The sequence below is a fragment of the Sitophilus oryzae genome, unplaced genomic scaffold (genome assembly GCF_002938485.1).
Source record: "Sitophilus oryzae breed Bouriz unplaced genomic scaffold, Soryzae_2.0 scaffold_734_pilon_pilon, whole genome shotgun sequence".
NCBI classification, from domain to species: domain Eukaryota; kingdom Metazoa; phylum Arthropoda; class Insecta; order Coleoptera; family Curculionidae; genus Sitophilus; species Sitophilus oryzae.
In genome coordinates this window covers 289,273-303,738 of record NW_022147345.1, presented here as the reverse complement: position 1 = coordinate 303,738, position 14,466 = coordinate 289,273, and the positions used below count along the sequence as shown (strand labels likewise).

General features: G+C 32.8%; 1 protein-coding gene across 2 annotated transcripts in view; it reads right to left on the bottom strand.

The window, feature by feature from the left end:
- Positions 1 to 8,858, bottom strand: part of LOC115888366 (protein N-terminal asparagine amidohydrolase-like) — a 32,442-nt gene extending 23,584 nt beyond the window's left edge. Inside the window, exons 1-5 of one of the 2 annotated variants that reach the window (XM_030908073.1) lie at positions 8,718 to 8,858; positions 3,824 to 4,019; positions 3,693 to 3,758; positions 1,591 to 1,773; positions 420 to 628 (exon numbers count right to left, since the gene is read on the bottom strand). In XM_030908073.1, coding sequence (XP_030763933.1) covers positions 420 to 628; positions 1,591 to 1,773; positions 3,693 to 3,758; positions 3,824 to 4,010 — 645 coding nt within the window. In that variant the 5' untranslated portion in view covers positions 4,011 to 4,019; positions 8,718 to 8,858. Of the gene's footprint in view, positions 1 to 419; positions 629 to 1,590; positions 1,774 to 3,692; positions 3,759 to 3,823; positions 4,020 to 8,236; positions 8,477 to 8,717 lie in introns of those variants that run through there. The other variant, XM_030908074.1, reaches the window with a different exon arrangement.
- Positions 8,859 to 14,466: the final 5,608 nt, after the last annotated feature.

The window sequence follows — 14,466 nt, the reverse complement described above, 5'->3', positions numbered from 1 at the left end:
GACGATCAAATCTATTTTCCAAAACTCCTTGATTAAAAATTAGTGTTTTTAACACAGCAATGCCAGTCTAGATTGAAATTTAAAATACGATTTTTTAAGCGAAAATGTCAAAAGTTAACATATGATATGCCATTCTATTCAGAGTGTCATTTTTTTTATCAAATAAAGTAAAAATGTACCGAGGAGGCCATTTAAAAATCAAAAGTTGTAATAATTTCCGGTGAAACAGGAATTGATCAAACGAATTGAATACGTCAATCAATCCAAATTTATGTCATATACTAACATACCAAATCTCGTTTTTAACTGAAAAAATAAAAAGTTATAGAGGTGAGCCACTTTTGAGACGCACCCGGTATACCTTGGTATTTTTATTAAACACCCATGTAAGATAACCTTTTTGGAAAACTAAAACTTACTTGTGAAATTCCAGTGAGATACCTGGCACATCTCAAAGGCTGATCTGGTCCCTTATCTGGAAAAGTACCAGGGAATATTTCTCCAGTTTTTACGTTTACTCCAATTCCGTAAATTATGGGCCAGTTAATACCACCTCTAATTGTTGTGTTGAGTTCTCCTACACAGGCTAGGGTTAAGTCAATTTCAACTGGATGCTTGTGGAAGGAATCTGAAAAAAAGACTGATAACAGAACGAACAACGATCTTCATTTCATAGCCATCGCTGACGCCGTCTTTTTAGATCAAACTGTATAAACTGTCGAACATTGTATCTTTTAGTGCGAGGTGGTACAAGATAGCCGTAAAAAACTCATTGCAATGTTATTAGAATATTTTGAACGGGAAAGCGGTAGTAATGGCTCTTTAGGTCCCTTAAGGGCTGAGTTCCTTAAGAAGGTGAGTTTTGTTGATGTAAATAATAACTGGTAATATATTTATAATTAATTTATTTTTGTTTTCTAAAAACTATTTTGATTAAAAGAAAATATATAAAAGTGGGCAACGCTGTGCTGGTCAAGTTTAATCACGTGACTAAAAGTTTATTTGGTATAAACCAATGGCTAAAGATTATAAGGACATGTAATACCCATATACGGGCTGCAGCAGAATTTGTGACCTTAGACGCCATTTTTTTGATGTCGGCAGGTCACCAGCGACAATTTTAGCCATTTTTAATAGTTTGTGTGTAGTAAACTTTGTATAAACTTTATTACAATGGCGATTAGTTGTTCAGCTTTCAAGTGAAAAAAAGCCGCAGCGATAAGAAAGAGCCAGGAGTTAGTTTCATAGGTAAATAAACAGTCCGCTCCACCTTTTTAGCGTTTTCTTAGCTTTCTTATTGAATTCAATAATTATTTTTCTGATATTATTATGTACTGTGCTATACGTCGAAACTAGTTTTGTATCTTTTGTTAACATTTTAATACGATTTTTTCGTAATTAATTAGTATAATGCCACCGCTTAACACCATAGGCGTAGTTAAAACATTTATCAAAAATATAAATATCCCTTCAAGCAGCTAAGTTAAGAAAAATATATGGCCACGGCACTGTTTGGTGCCATGGTAACAATTTGGTCTCGGATGTTATTTGCCCTTGAATTCTTTAGTCATTGGCATAAACTGTACTTACTAATCACTGTGAAAAATAAATCTTCAGAATATCCATGGGGATCTGTGAATCCCCCGACCAATTGCAGTTCTATACGTCCTTCGGGATATCCCAATGCCAGCTCTTGTACTCGGTGTATCATGGCACATACGGCTTCGTCAGTGCCAGATCCGTCCAGATGTGCTAGAGCAACTGCTCCAGAACCTAAAAGGATTGTTTGGATATTTTTTAGTTTTAAGTTTTGACTGTTTTGCTTAGGGATGTCCCCAATGAGGTTAAGGTACACAATTTAAAATTATTTTTGAGTATACAGGGTGCTTTATAAAGGTATGACTGTGTAAATGTAACACTCATTTTTTATTTCAAATTTTTTTCATTCCATACTCTAAAATATTTGCTCTTAGACGAAGAGCTGGCTACATAAAAAACCTTATCATCGTTACATGGCTAATTTTTCTTGTGAAGTATCCTTTTATGTAGCCATTATGGAATAATCATGACTGCCAGCGCAATCTCGTGGCTTAAATCGGGGGCGGCCAATCGAAAGGGTGAAATTTTGACACTAAAAATATTATAAGGTACACGACTTATATCTAATTGCGAAAATAGCTTTTATTTATTATTAAGAAACGTGGAAAATTGTTGGGAGACATTTTTCTCGTGGCTAAAATACCGACAGACAATGCGAAAAAGGCATAAAATTTTGACAAAATAAATCATCACATACATGCGTGCCGAGTGGTGGATGTTTATTTATGTCATGTTTATTTTTTTAAAAAGCCGTATGTAAAAGGGCAGACAAAAAATCGTGGCTCAATCAGTGGTAGAGAGTTATCAAAAGCCCGATAGTACTCTACAAGGTGAGTCTTGAATGAAATGCAAATATTTTCAGAGCTGGTAGATCTTGATAAAAGAAACATATTTCCCGTTTACCATTTTCCAAACAAGTCCAAAATAACCGAGTTATTCAAGTTTGAAAATTTAAAAATAAATTGATTTATTTTTAAATAATTTTGCGAGCCACCTGTTTTTTTTTCTGTATTTGCATAAAAGCATGGATGCATAGTGTCGTAACTCGTAACCATAGACATATAAAGCCGTAAGCATGGTAGGTTAAGAAATAATTATACCGTGGGTAAATTTGCGGTGAACAGGCAGTTCTAAAAAGTTTTCAAAAATATACAGGAAAATTTTAAAAAATGCACGATTTCCAAATCTTTTTTTGCGAAAAAAACTCATAGACGTGTTCCTGGGGTCGAAATATATCTATCACCCCTAAAAGTATTTGCACTTATTTAAGACGCATCCTGTATAAGCGCTTTCCTGAAACGCTCGCCGCGTTATCAATTGAAACATAATACATAAAGTCTACAAAAATTTTACGGTGTAGAATGGACTCAGAGGAAGACTCGTTTGCGAGAGCGAGGATCTGCAGTACGACGAGTCAGATACAAATAGAGAGACAGAATAGTAAATGTTTGATATGAAACATGTATGATTTGAAAACATAAAAAAATATATTTATAATATAATCGTATACATGATTTACCTATACTGATTTAGCCACGATCTTTTTGTCTGCCCTTTTGTATACGGCTTTTAAAATAAATAAATGGCATTCCACCAATCGGCATGCACGCATGCCATAATTTTTTTTTCAAAATTGTATGCCTCTTTCGCGTTGTCTGCTGGCATTTTAACGATGAGAAAAATGTCTGCTAACAATTTTCCACGTTTCTTAATATTAAATAAAAACTATTTTCGCAATTATAACTCGTGTACCTTATAATATTTTTGTGTCAAAATTTCACCCTTAAGATTGGCCTTTAAGCCCCGGGATTGCGCTGGCAGACATGACTATTTCATAATGGCTATGCAAAAGGATACTTCACAAGAAAAATTAGCCATGTAACGATGATAAGGTTTTTTATATAGCCAGCTCTTAGACTATCTTATTTAAGACTCACCCTCTATATCTACACTTTTTTGAAATCTCTTGTTCAAGATTGTCAACGTTTATATTTTTTCCTAAATTTTGATGGAAATTTACTTTAACAGTATTTTTTTAGTGTGAACTATATAAACAATTAGGAATACTCCAAGATATTGTTTATTCTGCTTACCTGAATGTCTTATAACTACTATTAGACAAGTCGTGACGTCATCTGAACCCAATATACTCACATTTTCTGAAAACAATTTATTTTTCAATGAAGTTTTCTGGAATATTACATATTGTTAATGAAAACCTTACTGTCATGTGGTATAGTGGCTGCCAATTCTCTTTGTAAAACATAAAGTAACCCTACGGGTCCTATGACCTTATTTGGTACTGCCAGAAGTTGTGCCGCTGTTTCTCTATATACAGGATGATTCATGTAGAGGGTCCTGCTGTCGATTGGACAGTCCTCTTGTAGGACCCCGTTAAGTACCAACACCATATTCTAAGACTGACATAAATAGCATATTAAGACATAATGCACATACAGCTAATAAAATGTTACGTAGGTTGTGACGGTTGTGATGTCATCGTCATGTCATTATAACCGACGCGATGTAAGATATCATAATGATTATAATGGCAGCAAAAAGGAGACGTTAACTTGAAATCTTCACTTTTATTTATCATTTTATATTATGACATAGACAGGTTTGCAACAACAAATAATTGACATATTGGAAAAAATGTGCTTCCTAAATTTTAAATCTACTTATATATGTCAATATTTTTTGTAAATTTTATTCAATGCATTTGTGATTCGATTCCTGATAACACTAGAAATGCAGATTAAGTTGTTCAATAGGATAGCTGAAACAGGCTCGAAAAAAAGTACTTATACAACAATATCAATTTTACATCTCTAAGTAGTTTAACGGAAAGAAGGGTTCGCTATGCTAGCTTTCCTGTTCAAAATAATTGAGTACAGACGTGGTAAGTTGCTGATTCCGGCTATTGTAGCTTTTGCATTTTATTGCAATGAAAATCGAAGTTTTAACTAAACAAAACTCAGAGGATATACAGGGTGTCCCAGAAATAAGTGCAAGTATTTTGAAGGGGGATCTCGATAAAAGAAACATATTTTCTCTTTATCGTTTGTCAAATAAGTCCAATATAACAGAGTTATTTTACTTTCAAAAACTGTTCAAAACCAAAAAATTTTCAAAAAAATGATTTTTTTTGGAAAATTTTGAGGACCACTGGATCTTTTCTGGATTTTCTTTCTTCTTTTTTCTAAAAACTAGTGGTGGCGTAGAGGTACAGGCTCTCGTCTACCAATCTAAAGGTTGTGGGTTCGAATCCCACACCCGGCATTTCATCAGCCGACTATTTTTATTAAAATAAAAATAGTTTGGGTACCTAGGTCGACTCAGCCTTAAATGAGTACTTGGGATTCACAATCCTGAGGTAATAATAGGCGGTTGAAGCGCACTAGCGTAGTGCCAGCCACATTACCTTCCTTGTATACCGAACGGCTCTAGCATGGCCAAGCTGTACCTTGCTACTCCCAAGGCGTTAAACGCTATAAACGGGAGCTATTATTAAGTAAAATCTAAAAAAAATCCAAAAATTTTTTCGAGAAAAAACCTCATATGCGTCTTTCTGGGGTTGAACTATACTACCAGTTAAAGTACTTGCACTTATTTCTGCGAGACCCTGTATAGAATAAGGATATTCGACTGGCTCAAATAATAAGACGTGCAGTATTTTGTCAAGAGACTTGATTCCGTTAGGTTTCAAGTTGTTTTTACAGGTTTTTCTATATTATGGTATTTGTCTACCAATAATATCTTATTTTGTGTTTCGATGTATGGGATTTCCCGTAAAGAAATCCCGATTCATCGTGCCCGACATAAGATTAATTAAAACGTAGAATTCAATAAGATTTATTGGCAAGGTAAATCAAAACCAACATATTATTGAGTACCCATAGTCCATAATATAGTCTACCCTACATTATACCCTACGGGTGGCACCTCTTATACGACCCGGAGTTTCCTTGAGAACGACGGTTTGTAATGAAATTAAATATTTTGAGCATATGTAGGTTAATTTAGAGCATTTTTAACTATACAGAGTTCTACAAAGTTCTACAAAGTTCTACAAAATCCCCAAAAAAAGTAACACATCAATTCAAAGTTGTGTTTTTTGTAATGGAACCCTCTATATATTAATTAATTTTCGGATTCTAGCAGAAAAATAAATGTGAGTTTCATTAGAAGTATATGACTAAAATGTAAGGTTTTTGGAATATTAACCATTTTCTTAAAATGAAAAACATTTTTAAATTTCAATAAAATCTAACTAAATTTGAATTTACCCGGCATAACCTAATATGTAGCTTAAATAACTATCGTACTTTAAATCAAATTAAAACTTGACCAAAAAGTTATACAGGGTGAGACAAAATTAATTTTAAACATTGGTCACCTTTAAAAGCTAGTAACTCTTTTATTTTAAATGGATTACCCGGTATATTATTTCGAAATTCAATGGAAAATTCATGTCGTTTCAAAATACTACCTATTAAGGTTTTATTTATTAGGAAAATCTTTATTTAAGGGGTAGGCATACCCCTTAAACAAAGATTTTCCTAGATATAATCATTTTTATGATTTAATGTCAGTAGATTTTTATTACTTAATAAAATCTAGGTGGATGTGGTACGTCTGACGTTACTTCAACATAGCTGTCAAATTAGTTCAACTCAAAATAGTTATCATCATAGGTTATCATTTTGTGTCAGCTAATATTAAAAAAAATCTCAGAAATGTGTCGAAAATGTAAACGTATCCTACATCAGGAATCAGGAATGATATGATTCTATTATTTGGCGGCTGCAGTGTGAATTCACCAATTATTAGAATACTTAAATGCTCTTGATTTATCTAGTCTGCAGTCTGCAGCTTTTTATGGCGTTAGGTTGAAGACTGTATTTACAAAACTCGACCAACTATTGTCGACAAAATTAGAGAAATTATTGTGGCTGCTTTTCGTAGTAAAACCCGACATAAATATATGCCTTTTAACATAAAAAGATCTTTTGAAAAGAGAATTAATTATTTTATTCAGTGAACAGGAAAGGAAACATTTTGAGTATTTGATTTTATCTAGATAATTTTTGTCACGTACGTTTACATCAAATTTTAATTCTGTAATGATTAAAATATGTTTTAAACGTGTATCTTTTTATTACCTTTGAATATTTTACTCTACATCTTTTAATTTTTGTTAAATTAACAAAATGAACAGTTCGAGCCACCCTGTATAATGGGCTGAATTACTTCTTAACCAGAATTTAATCCTTAATAACAATTTTAATTGTAATAAAATTTCGATTTTAGCTCTCTACAGGGTGGTCCGAACTGTATTCTGGAAACTTCGGAAGGATATTCTGCAGTGCAGATAAAAAATAAATATCCTAAAATGGCTTAGTTTTGGAGATACAGGGTGTAGAAGTTTCATTTTTATTTCGATTTTTTCTGAATAATTTCACAAGTAACGTCAATATTTGGATGAAAAATTGTGTCTAGGAGTTTTTTGGCATGATGTTGATGTCACTAAGACTCCTACTTGTAGAGGGCACCACCTATAAATATTTTTAACTGGTTGAAAGAGTAATAACTTTTCCGCCGTACCTGTATAAAATTACTGAGTAAAAGAATATACATTTACGACGTTTTTTACGTAAAATAGGTCTCTTGGTAAAAATCGCCACGAGTAATGGTTATTTCAAGATATTTGGAATCGAAATTATCAATACCTGTCATCATTGACATAAATTAAACATGTTGACTAAATAGTTATTAGACTGAAATCATAGATTTGAAATGATTCTGTGTTAAAAGTTCAACAGAAACTGTTTTATCATCATTTTTTCGAAGAAAAAATTATGATTAATTTAAAAAAAATAAAAAGTTCCCAAATTTATCATTTCAGTCAAATAATAACTATCTACTCAACATATTTGTTTTTTATGTCAATAATGAGATGTATTGACTATTTCCATTCTAAATATCTTGAGAACGGTTTCTCGTAGCGATTTTTACCAAGAGACATTTAAAAAATTACGTAAATGAGTATTTTTTCACTCAGTAGTTTTATACAGGTACCGACGAAAAGTTATTACTCTCCAAAACTGGAGTAATATTGACATCAAAATCAAATATCTCATGTCAAAAAAACTCCCAGACACCAATTTTCATCAAAATATTGACATTACTTACTTCAAAAATAATTGAGAAAAAATCAAAATAAAAATGAATTTTCTACACCCCGTATCTCCGAAACTATGCAATTTAGGACATACATTTATACGAACTTTTTTACTTATTTTTATCTGCAGAAGATGCTGCCGAAGTTTTCGGAATACAGTTCGGACCACCCTGTATAATTTAGAAAGATGTCAATATCTGTAGGTATATTGTTTGTATTATAATCCAACAAGAATAAAAAGAATCCATGCACTCTCCCAAATAATGTATCAGAAGAGACAAACAGAAATTCATCGCTTTGCGTCACAAATTTTGACAAAATAATTAAAATTATGATGTTACAAATTATTAGTTACTACTATATACAGTGAGGCTCATGAAACTCCACTTCGAGAAATAGGTAGGTACCGGTTTATAATATTATATTTTATTTAAAAACATATTTAAAACTTACCAACTTTTAAAACTCGTTATAAACACCAAGCAAAAATATATAAATTATGTTATTTTGGATCTTGTGGTCATATCATGTTTCTAAAGACACTGGTTGTTTATAATTTTACGCAACAATTAAGATAACGTATTGATGTTTCTAAATATGAATTGCGATTAACTAGCAACTATACGAAGTGTATAAAGAACACTGATTTGTTCAAGGGACTCGGTTGGCTACTGTCGATCAAAGTTCTCTTTTGAAATTTTCGAAAAAAATCAGTATTGTGACGCGACAATACCGCGCGCCAGAAAATATTCAAAATTATTCATGTATTCACTCCGATACAAATCAGTTTTTTCCTTTAAATCGATTATTTCGATACATTTTTCCTAGTTTTCGCCGAATACAATAGGACAATAATAACAATTTACATATGAACCGAATTATACCTGAATTTTTAAAATGTGAATACGTTTAATTATGTTTTTCAGTTATTTACCTGTCATACAAAAAATTACGGCGGATGTTTGACGGAAAAATTGACGGTACTTGTGAAGCTGCCTTTATTTACGAATGTCACAAAAACAAAGTCCGATCAAAACAAAAGTTACGGGAAGACTAGCTCGAGGTGTAGGAGTAGGCAAATCAAATCGCCGATGACCGTTCTTTGCCTGATTAGCCAAGCGTTGCCGCGTCGTCAAATTTATACCTAGCTTAAACTTATTTTACAGGGTGTAAATGAATAATTAATGAGAACAAATTAGGGCGGTGATTGGCTTATTAAAATATAAATTGCTTTTTTCAACCAAAGTTTTTTTTAGCTTCATTCGTACATCATTATAGGGTGGTTCAAAAAAGTGTGAGCGGATCGGAATGATTTTTTTTAAATGGAACATCTTGTATATTATTGCATTTTTGGCTTCCTTTCTGATCACTGTGCAGAATCCTAAAATATTTTTAAATGTGTTTCAAAGATTATACTAAATAAATAAAAAATATATTTTTTTGAGTCTTTTAAAAAAATTATTAAAAATACAAGAACTGTCTTGAAATGAAAACTATAATAGGCATTTTTTAGGCACCTATTACATATGGCACTTTAGATGGTCTCTATTCGCTTTGCTATAAATATCGTATTCTTAAATCATACAAGGTGTTCAAAATTCAGCAAAGAGCTTGAGTTCAACAAAGAAAATATATTTATATTTTACAAAGTTAGGCGTAGAATTTTGAACATCATGTGTGATTTAAGATTACGTTATTTATCGCAAAGTAAGTACAGGGTGTCACACTAAAAATAGCTCTCGGCTGTATCTCGGAAAGTATTAGCCGTAGGGGCTGCGGAAAAAAATATTTATAACTAAAGAGGCTATGGGAAATTGCTGGAAATTATTGTCAAGTTTGTAGAATGTTTGAAAAATGCCAACAACTTCAACTATTTCAAATAATAAAGGCATTTTGAAAAAGCAATTAAAAAATAAAAAACGCTGATAAGTCTATATCAAAATGTTGATCTAATAACAATTTGACGTTTATACTATTACGTCAAAAGCAACTTTTTTCCAAAGCCTACCATGACTTGACTTAATCATCGTTTTTTGTTCACTGTTATTAATATGTTAATTATTAGATATTAATACCTCTGGTATTATGGTATTCAGGTATTTAGTCGATTTTAAAATAAACTAACTGTTTCTATTTTATTTATTTGTTAGATATGGGCATAATAAAGAGGGCTACTGATACCGTGTTGTAAAAATAAGGTAATTAAGGGCTTATTTTTTGGTATTTATTATAATTTTGCTAATATCTTCGGTTTGAAAGGAGATATCAAGATGCGGTTTTCGCTGACTTTTTAAGCTTTTACTACTCTTTACTACTCTAACTACCAGCGAAAATTATATATACTATTGCATTTAATTTTTTTGAAAAAACGCGCAATGTTTGTTAAATTGTAAGACAACGCCCTCTAGCGTCTATGTTCAAAAGCTTATTATTATTGTTTATATGGTACAATATAGAGTAAAAACGCTCTTTTAAACGAGCCCCCGTTTGTTGGATTCCGATCATCCAGTACAGAGTTATTAATATTTAAATAAAAACAGTGCTAACCTTCCCCCACCACATTATTTTGGTAAATAGGGGAAAATGGCTCTAACAAAAAATATTCAAAATTTACTGAAGATTATGAAGCTATTACTTATAGTACACCTTATCTAGGCAAAATTGTGTAAACACTCCATTTTCATATTTTTTGTTGCAGTTGCGCCCCCTAGCGGTCGTTCTACAAACTTGAAAATAATTTCCAGCAATTTCTCATAGCCCCTTTAGTTATAAATATTTTTTTCCGTAAACCCTACGGCTAATACTTTCCGAGATACAGCCGAGAGCTATTCTTAGTGGGACACCCGGTACAGACCAACTAAAATAAATGCCTATAGTTTTGATTTCAGGACAGTTCTTGTATTTTTAATATTTTCCTTAAAAAAGGCTAAAAAATGTATTTTTTAATTTAGTCAATTATTACCTCTAAAACTTTTTTAAATTAAAATTTAATGATATTTTAGAATTATGTAAAGTGATCAGAAAGGAAGCCAAAATTGCAATAATATACAGGGTGTTTCATTTAAAAAAATCATGCCGATCCACTCACACTTTTTTGAGCCACCCTGTAGAGGTTAAAATATTTTCCCGAATTCTTCAGTTTTTGGTTTGGTCTTTTTTTCTAGTATATAATACCGCATGATCGAAAAAAAATGGCATCCATTTGGCTTGACAATGAACATCGATGACATTGCCCATATAATTTTACATATAAAATGACAGCGATTTTCATTTTATAACCATCGCTGACGCCGTTTTTTTTTATTATATTGAGCAGAGGCCAACAATATTTATTTGGAGTTGCATGAAAACACGATTTCGTCTTTTAGTCCGACATTTAATGGTTTATAGTCGGTAATATTATTTTAACAAAAATATTAACGTAAAAATTAAATACCTTACAGATACTCCCGTACTAAGCACAGTATAAATAAGTTTTTTTCTTGTAGATAACATTCTTATCGTTTGCATTTTATGCCCATGATGTTTGTTTAGGGCTTTTGTTCAAGTTTGGTGTCTGACTCTATGACTATATCACCGCCGCGCCGTAGAAACGAACGATCACATTGTGATCCGATTCAATTCTCCCGATTCTTTTTTACAGCTCATCGTTTAAATCTTATGGATCCGTGCTGGCCACGATTTAATTGAACGAACCGTACTGTAAGCAATGAATCAATTCTCACTACTCTTTGAACGAACGATCGCATTGTGATCCGATTCAATTCTTACGACTCTTTTTTACGGCACATCGTTCAAATTTTATAGATCCGTGCTAGCCACGATTCAATTGAGCGAACCGTATTGCAAGCAATGAATTAGTTTTCACGACTCTTATGGATCCGTGCTGGCTACGATTCAATTGAACGAATCGTATTCTAAGCAGTGAATCGAATCACACGATTCATTTTTAATACTCGTTCAATCTTTGCTCGCTTCTACTATCGCCAACATAAAATCTTATCAAATTGTTTCAACCTAGTTGAGTGATACGGGAAAATAACGAATATTAGAGTCGATTCTAGATTCTGTGTTGTCGTTTTCTGGGTTTTCTCTCTTGTTGGCGAGATAAATCGCGAGAATCTCGGACACGCGGATTGTAGCGTCCGCGTCCGTCGTCCCGCTGCCGGCTGAACGGTACCTGTTTCGCCGATGAAAAATGTCGGTGCACGATCGGCGCTGCCGAGTCCTCTCAGCCAGCGGTATCGCCTCGGGACGTTTTAATAACCAATTTTCCCGGTTGTAATTAGTTCCTGGTCGCGATGGCCGGACCGCGGCCTAACCGTCAATTAAGGGCCGCGCGGTACTTGTGCACGCCGGAAAAATCGAGTTCTAGATTTCGGAGAGGGAACTTGGCAACGTTGCTGCATCAATATAAATATAAATAACTTTTTTCAATATTTTCCATAGATATCTATCTCTTTCATAAAGCGCTTCTCCAAAAACTCATTCATTGCAAGTTCAAAATTACGAGGGATTACTTTTATATTTTGCATACACATGGTAGGTGCCAAATGTGAAAGTTAATTATTGTCATCTTTAGTTAACATCAAAGTTTTAGAGGCAAGTTTTAGTTTTGACGTAGTAAGCAATTTTTCGCGTGCGGAGTAAAAACTTTGTCCCGGTAGATTTTACAGCTTTGCTACTGAAAAGTTAAATTATAGAGAATTGAATTCTCTTCATTTTTTGTTCTATAAAATTTTCTGTTTGGCCAGAAAATAGAATCCAAATTTTTTTTGGGTCTAAAAACGCTACTTTCAGCACACCTAAAAAAATCTCAAAACGATCAGAGAATGCTATAACAATCTTAAAGTTACACATCAGTTTGGTAGGTTTTTTTATGCACTTTACTTTTAAAACTTTGCGACAGTGGTAAAAACAATGGTTTTACCCGGAAAAAAAATACAAAAAACTGCGTTTGACTGACATTGGCTTCCTCTAACTTTATCCTCGTAGCACAGAATATCTAGCTACGCAAGAGCTAAAAGTAGCTAGATATTCTGTGCTCGTAGGTTTTAGAGCTTTGTTACTTAGAAATGAAAATGTAGGGAATTTAACTCTCTTCATTTTTTGTTTCATAAATTTTTCTGTGGAACCTACGGTTCAGCTAGATAATTGAATCCAAAATTTTTTGAGTTTCTTAAAAACAGGGGGTAGTGGGGGGATACGAATTTTTGAATTTAAGCTTTTCCAGTGGACCACTTACGACTGGCAAAGTATGAGAGCGGGGGTAATTTGATGGGAGTCTAGATTCTTTTTTTGATGCCAGAGATTGGCTCTAATACTAGTACAAGCAAGATCAACATAAAGGTTGATTCTCACTATACCTTCCGTTTCCATTCCATATCCATTCAATATCCGTTCCGTATTTTTTATGGTATTGACGCTAAACGTAAGCTTCCGTTCCGTATCAGTTCCACACTTTTTATTGTACAATTTATATCATTATTGTATTATTTATTATATATATTTTAAAAATTCGTATCTTGCGAAAAAGGTAATAGATTTAATTAAGAGGTGAAAGAATAAATAAATATCAGCAAAATGTTAACAGAGCTGGTACAAATGTATGAACTTGACAACGCTGTTTCCGATACGCTTCAGTCCGTCCGCCAAAAAAATGTATGGAAGGAAAGGATATGGAACGGAAGGGAAACGGAACGGATAGTGTGCATTGTCTTATTCATTTACATGATATAATATTTTATGTAAACGAAAGGGAAACGGAAGGGAGCTGATATGGAAAGTATAGTGAGAATCAACCTTAATGGATTGCAGAATAACATCTGGCCTGGTGCAGTAGTTCTCACAACGAAAAACCACCGATCAAAACTAATCAAGAATGAGGAAGGTACTTGACCAGAAAGGCTTTGGAAGTCTATGGGCAATAGATAAAAGGTAATATGTTAAAAGGCAATAGATTTAGGTAAGAGAAAAGGTAAAATGAAAGTACTGAAAGAATAATAATATAATACAATATTTTTTCAATAATTATCGCTGGTAATAGAATGTAGAATGTGTGGAAGGGGGTTAATCATCGCAACCTTCATGATGAGTTATAACCTCCTCCTTCCTTATGATGATTTATAACACATCGTACAGGCTATAACTCATCATTAGGGTGAGCCAAAAAAACTAACCTATTGAATTTATTTAATGAACCTAATAACCGAGAAAAAAGTATACCAGGGAGGCAGGATTTTTAGCTCAATTTTAAAAGGTGTCGGTGAACATTCAAAGTTTTCCATTTAAATAACACGTAAAAAAATCTTTTTCCATTAAAAGTACCATAATATTACGATAAAAAAAATTACGATAAAAAAAATTATATAGCGGATTCTTGTAGAGCATAAAATTACCTAAAAAATCTATCCGAGAGTATTTTTTTTCACTTCAATAATTTGTATATTTGAAAGCTTTGAAAAGTGAAAAAAATCAAAATATGCGACAAAATATCAAAGATTTAGTGTTTATTATTAAAAATTTTCATATTTAGCATAGTAAGCATAGTGCCCGAGTACCTGGCTAGGAGCTTCCCGAGCTTCGACAAGGTTTCGAATCTTCTAGAGGAAGGTCGCTAGTAATAAAAGAAGTAATAAATATATGTAGAATCTACTAAAACAAACTTAAATAAAAACTAAGAA